Source organism: Lepisma saccharinum, chromosome 2, assembly GCF_977018435.1.
Source record: "Lepisma saccharinum chromosome 2, izLepSacc3.1, whole genome shotgun sequence".
In the NCBI taxonomy this organism is placed as follows: domain Eukaryota; kingdom Metazoa; phylum Arthropoda; class Insecta; order Zygentoma; family Lepismatidae; genus Lepisma; species Lepisma saccharinum.
The window spans coordinates 15,364,911-15,377,807 of record NC_139230.1 but is presented as its reverse complement, the minus strand read 5'-3'; the positions used below and the strand labels follow the sequence as shown (position 1 = coordinate 15,377,807).

Genomic DNA, 12,897 nt, shown 5'->3' with positions numbered 1-12,897 from the left:
CATTCAGTGTCCCTTGTATAAAAAAAGGGCCAATGAGATGTTCACCCACTATACCACACCACACGTTCACACTCCATGGTGGCTGGCGTTCCACTTGGCGAAGCCAATGTGGATTTGTCACCGACCAATAGTGCATGTTCCTTAGGTTGACATTTCCATGATTGGTAAAAGTTGCCTCGTCAGTGAAGAGGATACATGACAAATCGGGTGTGTCGTGTCGTAACATCCATGTGCAAAACCGAACACGGTCCACAAAATCATTCCCGTGAAGATCCTGATGGAGGGAGATATGATATGGGTGAAACTTGTGTGTGACTGACTCATCCCAGCATCCCTGGCAATTTCACGGGAGCTAACGTGCGGATTCACAGCAACAGCGGCGAGAACATTTGTTGCACCTGCCTCACCTGTAGTTGGCTTGTTCCGCACACGTGCTCGTGGTGTTACACTTCCGGTGTCTCTTAATTTAATAAATAACTTACCAAACAGACGTCGAGATGGCTGTCGTCTGTCCGGATATCTCTCTGCGTACACATGGTAGGCTTCTGAGGCATTCTTTCGGCATTCCCCATAAATCAGGATCATGTCCGCTTTTTCTATGTTTGTGAACACCATAATCTTCGCTCTTACCACTATGACTACTTGCTATGAACACAATCTCGTGGACCTGCTATCAAAACTTGCTCTGCGTAAAGGCAGTTCTGTCAGGCACCTGAGAAGTCTTACATGCCATGGTACTGATGGTCAAGTGGGCCACTTGTTAGTTTGTTTACATATTTTCACATGGCCATATCTTCGTTCCTATGTGCAGTAGATGCATGAGACCAACGGCGTTGTGTTTCTCTGCATGTGCTCTTTTATATTATGCATGTTATTGTATATCGTTCCATTTAAAAAAATATGACTTTGCTCCAGATGCCCCATTTGTAGATATTTTTCGACCCACCCCATACCTCCGATTTACGAGCCCCATTTGATATTATTGTTTCCCGCAAACCTTACATCGCTACTGTTTCTGGTTTCTTCGCTATTTCAGGTGGTACTTTTAGGTGCCTCATGCGGTATACGAGAATAAAAATAAAATTTCAACCTACCTATTTTCACGATTTTAAGTTTGGGTACTCCTTGTTGGCACAGTAATAACATCATTGCCTTGAAACTAAGGGGTCCTGGGTTCGATGCATGGTGGTTTAGATACCACTTTAATTGTAGGTCCGATCCCCATTAGCTTATCTGTTCATAAAGTGGACATACAAGAAAAATCCACAACGATTTGGAGCTTATCGTAATTCGTAAGCCGAAAAGACAGCTTGTTAATTATGTCCCTCATTTCAGTTCACTACACAACACACAGTCCATATCATTCACAAAAATACAATTCACTCACTACTGTATTCACAAGCTGCCTCTTAATAAATTCCACGCACCAAGACCACTCGACGCGATCTAGACTAGAACTGGTCCTTGTCATTTTGGTAAACCATTCCCGCTCAGCCAACAATTTTCTACTCCCCACTGTATCTCTAGTTGTTTGAAGGTCAACGACCTCTTTTTCAACTCCTCTGCAAGCATTCAATTATGTTCTTTTCCCTGCCACATGACACTTTCCCCTTGCACGCGATAATTTGTCTTCAAAATTCCCCATTCCTGGGAAGATTGGTGTGCAACATTGACCCAGACTGTTGAGGAAGTTCAGTGTGTTTTTCCCCCACCATATAAAACCCTGTTCTCTCTCCTGTAACAGTTTGACTCCATAATTCCCCGATCCTGGGGAAATTACATGGTGGGAAAAATTGGTTTGCAACATTGATCGGAGCCCTGTCAAGCTTAGCCGTCGCCTCCATGGAGTTGCCCGCCAGCTGGCACAGCCGCCTCGCGAATTCAAAGAAAGCGGGCAATGTTTCCAACTTCTAAGAAATAGGTTCATCATCTTATTGAAATGAAAAATTTTATGCACATTTTTTGATAGATATTTCTTTCTGTATTTTATTCCCCGAGTCTGGGCTTCGGAGATAGCCTCGATAGCCCCGAATATATACGCCTCTGACAGTGGCGTACCAAGGACTTTCGAAAGGGGATGAGGGCTATACATTTTTTAGTAGGCAGCCATCTATTTACCACCTTTTCCTGGTTTTGACATTCTTTTTACTGGGCCAAAGGGGGGTTATTATCCCCATCCACCCCTTTATGCATGCCACTGTCTATATTGCAATAAGAGTATGTTTGTAAACGATTCTGTATTATTGTACCAAATAAAACATAACTTTCTTGTTACACATAACTTGAGATTCCCAGAATAAACGAATTTCAATTGAGGTAGGCCTAAAAGCGGACCTTCATGATGGAGTGGTTACCACAGCAATCCACGATGCCAGGGGTCCTGGGTTTGAATCCCAGTCTGAGGATGATTGATTGTTCTTTGAGAGTGTCACTTCATCGATTTTATATCATCACTCACCCTCTTTGCCATGATTTGTAAAAAGTGACCGCAAGGTGACGTAAAATAACCCAATATCAGGCAATCAATGTCAAATAGGCTTAGGAAAAGTAGGTTTAGGATATTTCAATCATCTTTAATATTGTTACTGCAAATAACCAACGTGCTTTTTATCATCATCATTGCAATTCTTTTAAAGAAATTTTGAAACATCAGACACAAATTTATATTTTCGGGTGCTTCACCTTTCAAGCATAATGGGTAGGGGCATGCATATTTCGTTTTTGACGAAAAAACAAAATGTGAAAAAACACATTGTAGTGTTAATTTTTCATGTTTTTGAAAGGTGTGAGATGCATTTTGTGACCATGTTTTGTCACGAAATAATGCGAAATGAACTGCAAAAAGCGAAATTAACTCTTAAACACGAAATTTAGGGTTTATTCACCGACGTGACACCTTCTGAGGTCTGAATTATCCTGAGAGTAATGCAATTCCCGGAAAATTGATTAATTCTGCTGTTAATATTGAAGAAGCAAAAATGGACTCTGTTACACAGAAATAAACTTAATACTCTCATAACTACATAAATGTGCTATTAGAAGTGAAATGTTAATTCACTGGAATAAGTGTAGTTTTTAAATCAAATTTAGGATTATATTCACAATTTTAAAACCAAAATGTATTTTTATATACCACTTTTCATCCAATTTTTCACCGCTATAACACCGATATTTTATTTTATTTACCACTTTTGAACCTGAAATTGACGCCGTTTTTGTACCGAAATTTTGCTTTTTTATTTACCAAAAATTTGTTCCTCTAATAATGGGGTATTGCAGATTTGCTTGTTTTTTGAATTGAGGTGCGGACAAGCCTTCAAAAAGTGATCAGTTCTCCAGTCTGACAGAACTAGGTGACAAAATGTCTTGTGTTAACAGTATAGCAAAACAAAAGTTTGGGATGTTGTTGATTTCCAAAGATACAGCACTCCAAACTTACCCATGTTTCACTTCTCATGAAAAATGGGCATTCTGACCTTGAATTTTGACATTTTCTACAGGGGAGGGAAACATTTTTCAAGGTCTCAAAATTGCACAATATTAATTTCTCATGACCTACTTCAACATATAAAAAAATGAAGCCAATCAAAAAATACATCTCACTTTGTTCGAAGATCAAAATAACGGCTCTTAACCTTTATTAGATGGCCGGGACAGCTGTAATCCTAGTAGCTCTAAATGTCCTGAGGATGGGCTGTGATTACATCTCTCCCCGTACCACCTTACAACAATTAACATATTATTTCTTGAAAACTAGAGTTGATATTTCAGTTTTTTTACAATATATGTACCTAGGTATGAAGGTATGACATTCTACAAATTTCAATACAAGTATTTGGAGTTTGTCAGAATGTGATTTTTATTTTCTTCCCCAGCAATTTGAAGTGAATAGAAGAATTCCAAAATGTAGCACTATTATGTATCAACAATTGTATCAAGCATAGTTGAAAATTGTCCTGTAGTTTATCATAAAAAACAAAGTATCATGAAAAAGTAGTGTTTGTCATCTATTCATAAGCAATTTGTACATGCAATGGCTATTTAACCTAGTTGCTTCAATTTACGAACCACAAAGCACCACTCTCTCGGAAACTCTTACTTTTTTTTTAATTGTTTTAAAAATCTGCAAAAAATTTAGAAAACAAAATTTCTTAACACAATCTTTATTTTTAAATTAATGAGCTATTGAACTATTATCAACTAAACTTTGCATGGCTTATTCACATCAGTTTATTGTGGCAGCCACGGGTGCTCTTCAAATATGATATTTTTTGTAACATTAAAATTTTCTTCTTTTTTGGGAGGAGGGGGATGGAATACCACAATATCACTTCCAAAAAGTGTGTGATAATGCGAGAAGAAAAACAACCACAACTGTCTACAGTAAATAGTTTTCCCTTCTAATAGTTTTTTTATGCACTACACTTCAAAACCTCCAGTACCAAGAGGCTTTCATGCTTTCATGTGGAAGAGGCTCCCATCTGATGAACATTAACTAGCACTGCCTTAGCTTGCAGCAGGTGTCTGGTTTCAAACAATACCAGAACTAAACCACAGCAATCAACCAGGGTGGCCACTCAAGGACTATGACAAAATTCAAGTATAATTCCCGGTTTTCAAGATGAACTTTCCAAAAATTCAAGGCTAAAAGCAGATGTTTTCTCTATTTCAACCTTACGTATTACCTACCACCTCTCACCACCCACACTCAAACACGCACAAATGTATTAAAAATATAAAGTGTCTGTGTGTTTCAAATATATCCAAAATTTTCAATTCAATTAAAAGGCATCATCATCATCCTTTGCCATTTCCTGCTTCTGGCTGGGTCAGCATAATTAAAAGGCATATGTATTTAAAATATTTAATTTAAGGTGCAGAGTTTACATTTGCCATTTCACATACTCAGACTTGAAATACATCTACAAACACAAATCACAAATGTTACAGGTTATACTAATGTACGAAAAATTGTTAAATGTTTAAGTATTTCAAACTCAAATTTACCTAATCAAATTCAATATATCTTTTCTTGAAATAAACTTCCATCTGTCAGATAGATTGTTCTGCAAAGCACACAAACATGCCAAACAGATTGAATTATATTTTATTTTGCTTCCTCGATAAAAACAATAGCTAAACTGTGAAACACTTGCATCAGGTCATTTCTAAATATGTACAACTTCAATGGGATTTTGATTAATAAAAAGCTGCAGTTTTTTTATTTGTAATGAGGAAAATTCATGCAGAATTCACATAATTCTCAGAGCCAATAATTCACACATAATTCCTGGAATTCTGTCTATTTTGTTAATACAATAGGAAAGACTGATTAATCAGTACTTTATCAGTATTGGTGGATATAGGCATATCAGTGTATCAGTTTATTGGTAAAATTACCAATAATTTTATCAATATGATATATCTATAAATATTTAGTGCAATATTGTGTCATTTTGATATAATTTTTATGGACATAAACATATAATGTTTAAAAGTAAATGTCTAAATATGCAATTTCTTTTGCATTGCAAAAGCTTGGTTCATCATCCAACATACATTTACTAAGGAGGTCCATGAACCATTTCGAATTTTATATTGGATTGATAGAATATCAGTAATTGGCATCAGTAAATCTTATATTGGTACTTCATTGGCATCAGCCAAAATTTCATATTGGTCCATCCCTAATTTATATACATATGAAGGTATGAGGCACATAATTTTGGTAAATAAAAAAGCAAAATTTCGGTACAAAAACAGTCAATTTTGGGTTCAAAAGCGGTAAATAAAATAAATTGTCGGTGTTATAGCGGTTAAAAATCGGATGAAAAGTGGTATATAAAAAGACATTTTGGTTGTAAATTGTGAATGTAATCTTAAATTTGATTTAAAAACTACACTTATTACACAAAATTAACATTTCACTTCTAATAGCACATTTATGTAGTTATCAGGGTATTAAGTTTATTTCTGTGTAAAGGAGCCCATATTTGCTTTTCCAATATTAACAGCGGAATTAATCCATTTTTCGTGAATTGCATAACTTTCAGGTTAATTCAGACCTCAGAAGGTGTCGCCACGGTAAATAAACCCTAAATTTCGTGTTTAAGAGTTTATTTCACATTTTGCAGTTCATTTCGCATTATTTTGTGGCAAAACATGGTAGCAAAATGCATCTCACACCTTTCAAAACATGAAAAATTAACACTACAATGTGTGTTGACATTTCGTTTTTTCGTCAAAAACAAAATATGCATGCCCCTAGCATATTACTTTTCAAACACTGTTTCTTGCTGAAATGTTGTACAAATATATGCAATAATGACAAAAATTAGAAGAAATTATTTCCAGTGTTTCGTACAGTTGGCAAAAATTATTAAACAGTTTTAAGTCTGAAGTAAAATATCTCTCCTGCCTGTTTGCTTCTTGGGATGGAAATATTGTTGAATCATTCTTCAAATGTTTGTGTACACAACAAACTGAAATACTTGTTGTTTTACTTTTGAAATATTGTAACTCTATACAGTGCAACCTCGATTTTACGTTTTTTCAGAGAACCAAGCTGAAAAAACTTAAAATGCTGGAAAATGTAAAATCGAGGAAAATTTTCTATTTGAATTGCGACCTTTCATGCTTTACTGCAAATTTGGTGCATATGGCATCCAGAGTGTCAAAGCTAGAACCAATTTTCTGAAAATCTATTATGTAAACTGCTTTACTTATACATTGAAATTACTCCCCCCCCCCAAGATGTATCTATCCCATGGCCACTGCTACACACTACATTTTTGAAGTTGAATATAAATATTTGCATATTATTTTCTTCTCTATCTTTTATGACTTTTTGTGCATTGCAGTAAGTCTGAAAGGTGGTGATTCAACAATATTTCCATCCCAAGAAGCTAACAGGCAGGAGAGATACTTTAATTAAGACTTAAAACTGTTTAAAATGCCAACTGTACGAAACACTTAATTTTTAAAAGTAAAACTCAAAGTATTTCAGTTTGTTGGGTACACAAACATTTGAAGAATAACATTAGTTTTCCATGAATAATTTTTGCACATGAAAATTTACATGGACTCAAATAGAAAAAAATATATAAATTAGATGGGCCATGCATCATTCTTAGAATATGATTCCATCATAGATAGGCTAATCAAGACTTGAGATACAGTTTAAAATTGGATCTAAACTACTATGGTATGCCTCCAGCAATAATGAACCTGGGATCCTTTGAGTACAAGGTGATCACATTACCACTACACCATTAACAAGGTGCTGCTCTGATAGTAAACATTCTTCCATGTTGTAGTTTTAAAATGTAATCTGTTACTCTTTTGAGTTGTTGCATCCAGTTATTACCTTACCTTTAAAAAATGTTTACTCCATTATGAAAGTGAATAACTTTCATTTCCACAGTGTTACTTTTCTGAACTATAAAATAAAGAAACATGAAAAGATAAACTTGAAATCTTACCTTCTGGTAAAACTTCTTGCAGAAATACTACATAGAAAGGTGTTACCAAGTCATTGATCCCCTGAACATAACCTGATGCTGGATGTCTTATCGCCCAAATGAACAATATTCTCTCAAACATTTCCTGCACAGTTTTCTGTTGAAATAAGGCTATTAGGGGACTCATTCTGGGAATATCTATATGTATCTAAAAATAAAAGAGGTACAATAATGTCAGTTGCCAAGGTAGGAAAAATGAAATTATTTACCTTAGTTACCTTAGTTCTTATCCAAGTCTCATTGTGCATTACGGAAATATTAAATGTTTTGTTTAGTATTGAAAATGCAAACTGATCATGAATTTGCTCTCTTACTTCATCAAGTTTATTGATGTTTATATTGATGGCTTTTTCTGACAAAAGCGAAAAATGTCAACAAACGTTTTTGCCTAGTGCCACACATCTCTCAAAGGAATGTAAGCACAACAAATAATAAAATTGACATAATTTACCTGTAAACTTTCTAAACTTTCAGCCATGAACTAATGGAAGTGCAATGTTCTTTACACATATCCCAGCATGCAAACACATATAAAACATAAATGAAAAGGTACTTTTCAAATGTATGGCCCTTCAACAGATAGCCAACAACATTGTCACTCCATCATACATACATACACATAAAAAAAAAATCCTACCTTGTTTAAAATGTTAAGATGAGCATCATCCCTACTACAAATTGAATTAATAAAGCATTATAATGTCTTAATTACTTGTTCAGTTAGAATCAACCACTGAATAAAAAACACACAACCATACCAAATAAGACACATACAACATGCACCAAAATAAATACTGGCTTTTAATTACATTCATGAGAACATTTACGGACAGGCACTCCCAATTTCGAACTCTTGGGCACATACCTGATTTTCTTCAGCATTCCTATGCTGAAGACTTGGATTCACTGTGGAATCTTTATTACATGAGTAAGTTTAGATTATCAAGCAAGCTTTGCCCACCTTGTGAATATTCAAGAATGAATCAAAACCAACAGTGGATAAATCTTGGAATGGGAATAACAATCGGTATGCATACAAGATTTAATTTTTCAAATATTCACTCCTAATTTGTATACAGTGAAATCTCAGTTATACATTTTATGGGGGACAGAAGGGTATAAACGTATAACTGAGAAAAACTTATTATTGAAATATAATTAAAATGATAAAATTAAGTACACAAAGAAAGAAAAGGAGAACTACATATACAGGAAAACCTCGTTAATACGATATTGGTTAATACGAAGTACCCTTTAATCCGAAGTTCTTCCCATTCCCCAGCCGATAAGATAGGATTTATAATGTATTTCAGTACGGATAAATCGAAATACGGATAATTTTTAATACGAAGTTGTTTACAAGACCCTTCCGCAAAACTGGTTTCGCTTAATTCGAAGTAGACACCTGCGTAAGTTGACAAGAGAAGATCGAATGTGGAGAGAGCTTGGACGTTATTTTAACTTGACCTTGACATGTTTCCTTGTCCTAAGAGCTGCTGACAACTCCAGGGAAGTAGCCCGAAATGCCCGCTGGACATTGACATTCTTTGTCAATGTGCATGGGAGGTCAAGCTCTTTCCCCGCTGAATGCGCCACCTTGGAAATATTCAGCAGAAATGCGAGATAAGATCGCACGAATGTTCCAAAATACAAGACGCGTGGCGCCTGGAAGTCTCACCCATCTGTCTAGCTCTGAGCTCGAGATAAAGCAATTTCCCGTGTGCGAGCAACTTTTGGCCTGGTAGCCGACAACTTCCGGTAACCACTTTCATTAAAAGCATGTTCTTTGTGCCCTGTAGAACTTCATTAAAAAAAGGTAAACTGTTACAGATAATCAAAGCCGCATAGGCCAACTAAAGATCGTCAACCAGCTTAATGCGTTGTCATCTAGGTTTCCCGCAAAAGTTGACGTCGATGTTACGTATGTTGCAACTCCAGTTTCCCGTTTCATACGTTTCCCAACTGTGCCCGTCATAAAATTTGCCAAAACAGTGTTTTGTTGTCTGCGTGACTTCTCCCCTTTTGCTATCAACAAACGGGGGGAGGGGGGTCACTTGCTAATTGTTTCGGCCACAATTTTCTTGCTCGTGTGCGCACACTGGCTCCTTTCCTTTGGCGTCTAAAAAAAAGCAAACAGTTCTGAATACCTTCTTCAAAACGAACAAAAACCGCATGATAAGTAAAAGAAAAGTGACCCCCTTCCTTCTCCTACAACAGCTCATTATCCGCCACTGGTGTGCATGGTAATGCGATAATTGCAGAATTCAGGTCCCTCTTTCTTGTTTGAATGCAGCTGTCTGGATAGGAAATATTGCCCGTATTATTGTCTGTTGCATGGTAAAAGGTAATACAAGGATCATTTTTTTTTCACACTGCTGATAAAACTTCGATCTTCCACAACTACGTTATCTTTAAAATGCCCATGATTTCCCTTCTGCCACCTGCTGCTCTAACTTCCAGCCGATCTCATTGTGTTTACGCTGCAGCTGGCGCCAGTGTTTAGTCTAGCGTCTGGAAAGCTCTCGCTTGCCGGTAACTGCAATGACTCATCCAGTGCAAAGGAGTAAGCATCATTGTTTTGAATCTCGCAAAGCCATATAATCCCCGCTTTTCTTCAGAACCATTAGCGTGCTGCTGTTAAAAAAAAACAACAACAAAAAACCGCAATGCTCAATGTAGGAATACGAGAGGAAAAGTTTTCGCGGAGCGAGTGTTTGACCTCCAGAATATTCCTGAAACCTACAATAAATTGTCGATTAATCTGAAAATACGCAAGTTTCGTAAAGCTTGTTTTCAGTTCATTTTATGCTGATGAGCTAAGCGAGATTAAATATATAGTTTGAAGTGGGATCCAAACCAGAGTGATTATCGAGTGCGCCGTGCAAACAGATCGCAAGTTGTGTGTTTACTTTTTCAGAGTGGATTACAATGCAAGTTGAGGAAGAGTTTGAACTGATCCCTGCAAAGGGGGAGGGGGGCGATTATGAAGTTAACTGAAGCAAAGAATACGTGACTTTTTTTACGATTTCTTTTTAACAGCCGAACCAGAACGAAATTTACAGCCCCGATTTTTTTGTTTTTTGCCAGGGAAAGGTTGTGTTCTCTCCCAACAGAATCTTCTCTTACCAGTTAATCCTGTAACGGACAATGTTATAGTGAACGCACATAAAATCCAGTATTCATTCTGTCCGATTATCTCCCGTCTCTTGCTTGCGCCAGTGACTACCGTCAAGATTCTTCGGAGTTTCACTTCTTGCAGTAAACGAGATTGTTTTCCTTTCCCTAGGTCTCCGTGCAAACGGGTTTCTTATGAACTAAAATTGTAAGAATTTCGTGGAAGAGCAACGGCTTTGCACAATTAAAAGAAAATACAGTTTGTTAAAAGACTTTTTGCCACAACATGCATCCCGTGCATAACCGGTTGTATAACTAGGCAGGATAAATGGTGTTAACCGTCTCCTTGGAATCTTTGTGTCCGCGTTAAGCTCCGTGTTCTCATTTTGTGTAACATTTTTTTACACTTTCTTTAAAACGTACAATATTACTATATAGTACATATAAAGCTTATTTTCTGAGCTACCACCAAGTATAAAACATCCTTTGTGGGGGTAATTTATACTCTACTTTATTTACACCTGAAAACAGGCGCCATCTTGAAAAGTTTGGATAACTCGAAGTCGTTTAATACGAAGTTGACATTTTTTGGTCCCTTGAACTTCGTATTAACGAGGTTTTCCTGTACACCAAAGTTTAATGTATTGCACTAATCTGTTCTAAATCGTTATTGTAATTCACGAGAAATAGAAAATGAAGGTGCCAGGAGGTGAAAGGGGTACAAGCAAGGTTTACGCACTTTCTCCATTCAGCCAATTCCCTGCAAAAAACTATGCTGAACATTAGGACGTTTATCTCGATCTTATGTTTACTGTAACTCTCATTTCCTCACTTTATATGTTTTCCAAACCCCACCGATGACAAAATTTGCCAGAAGCCTGTCCCGTATGCCAGTTGACCTCTCCCTCCCCCTCTTCTTTGCTTTTGCAGCAGCCTATTCATTCACCATGCGACCTTGAATGCCTGCCTTACGATCGGGGAACAAGCGAACTATTGTGAAAACAATAGTCATTAAATGCTGCTTTCTCTAGCATTTTAACACATCCTAAAAGCATGACTCGGGTCTCTTTGTTGTGCCTCACCCCAAAAAACATGTGAACAATTGAGAACATGGCTCAATCACTATTCCCATTTCTTTACCTACATAATCATTCCTAGTAGAAGGGGGAAGGAGAGAGAGAGAGAGCAGGGCAGGGATGGGGGGCTTTCCTTTCTTGTTTGCCGGGAGAAAAGTAAGAATAATTTCCCAATCCCGGTTATCTGATATTGGTTTAGAAATGAGTGAAAAAAAGTATCTAATCTCCTCTCACAAGTAATCTGCAACTGCTGTGCAGGGCCAGTGGCGTGCCCAGGATTTTTGAAAGAGTGGGGTTGAAGTATAATTTTTTTTTAGTAGTCAGCCCTAATTTTGCCATCTTTTCCTGCCTACAATGTTCTTTTTTTAGGAATACTGGGCCAAGGGGGAAGGGGTATGACCCCCCCCCCCTTTGGGCATGCCACTTTGCAGGGCTATTCACAAAGCAGCCTTCTTTTTAATGCAGCTATTTGCATATGAAATACTGCTTGTGTGTCCCTTACAATATAATAATCCTTCCCCCCTTTTTGTAACTTGGTTCAGGAATAAGCAAGCTGCTGACTAAAAAAAAAACATGAACGTGGTAGTCCAGCTTTTCTTCATTTTCAACAAGCGCTTCGCCTTTAAAACATGCAAAACATTCTATTCAGCCACCTGTGCGTTGGTGCCAGTCTGTCTGGAGGGAGGTGCTACCGGCACCAGTGCTATGTCTAGCTCTTCCCAAGTGTCAGTGGCGTGCCTGGGATTTTCGAGGGAGATTGGGGGTGTATGTATACATTTCTTTTTGCCTCCCCGATGACATTGTGGTAACAGCATCGTTTTGTAATCAAGGGGTTCCAGGTTAGATACCCAGTGGAGGCACTTTAAACTGTAGGTCCAGTCCCGATTAGCCTTCTGTGCATAAAATGGACTTACAACCTTGAGCGGATGGAGCCTCGCATGCCTGTATTCCCGTTGAAGCCGGCACCTTTTTGCAAGCGTGTGCTTTATGTGTAATGCTCATGCCGCAACTTGGACGCTGGATGAACCAAATTTTGAGGGAAGCACAACAAAAGACCTCTCTATGAGGATATGTAATGCTCATGCCACAACTTTGAAAAAATATATAATAAAACTGAAATCACGGCATTTGGAAATCTTGCATAATTGCGGAATTTCGCTTCTAGCATCGGCCCTATGGACGCTGGA

At 37.3% G+C, this 12,897-nt stretch overlaps 1 protein-coding gene across 5 annotated transcripts in view; it reads right to left on the bottom strand.

Annotated features, from left to right (window-relative positions):
• Positions 1-12,897, bottom strand: part of Tbc1d22 (TBC1 domain family member 22) — a 95,975-nt gene that overhangs the window by 29,089 nt on the left and 53,989 nt on the right. For all 5 annotated transcript variants that reach the window (XM_083117085.1, XM_083117084.1, XM_083117088.1 and 2 more), the window contains one exon: positions 7,482-7,668. In XM_083117085.1, the coding sequence (XP_082973211.1) occupies positions 7,482-7,668 (187 nt within the window). The remainder of the gene's footprint in view (positions 1-7,481; positions 7,669-12,897) is intronic.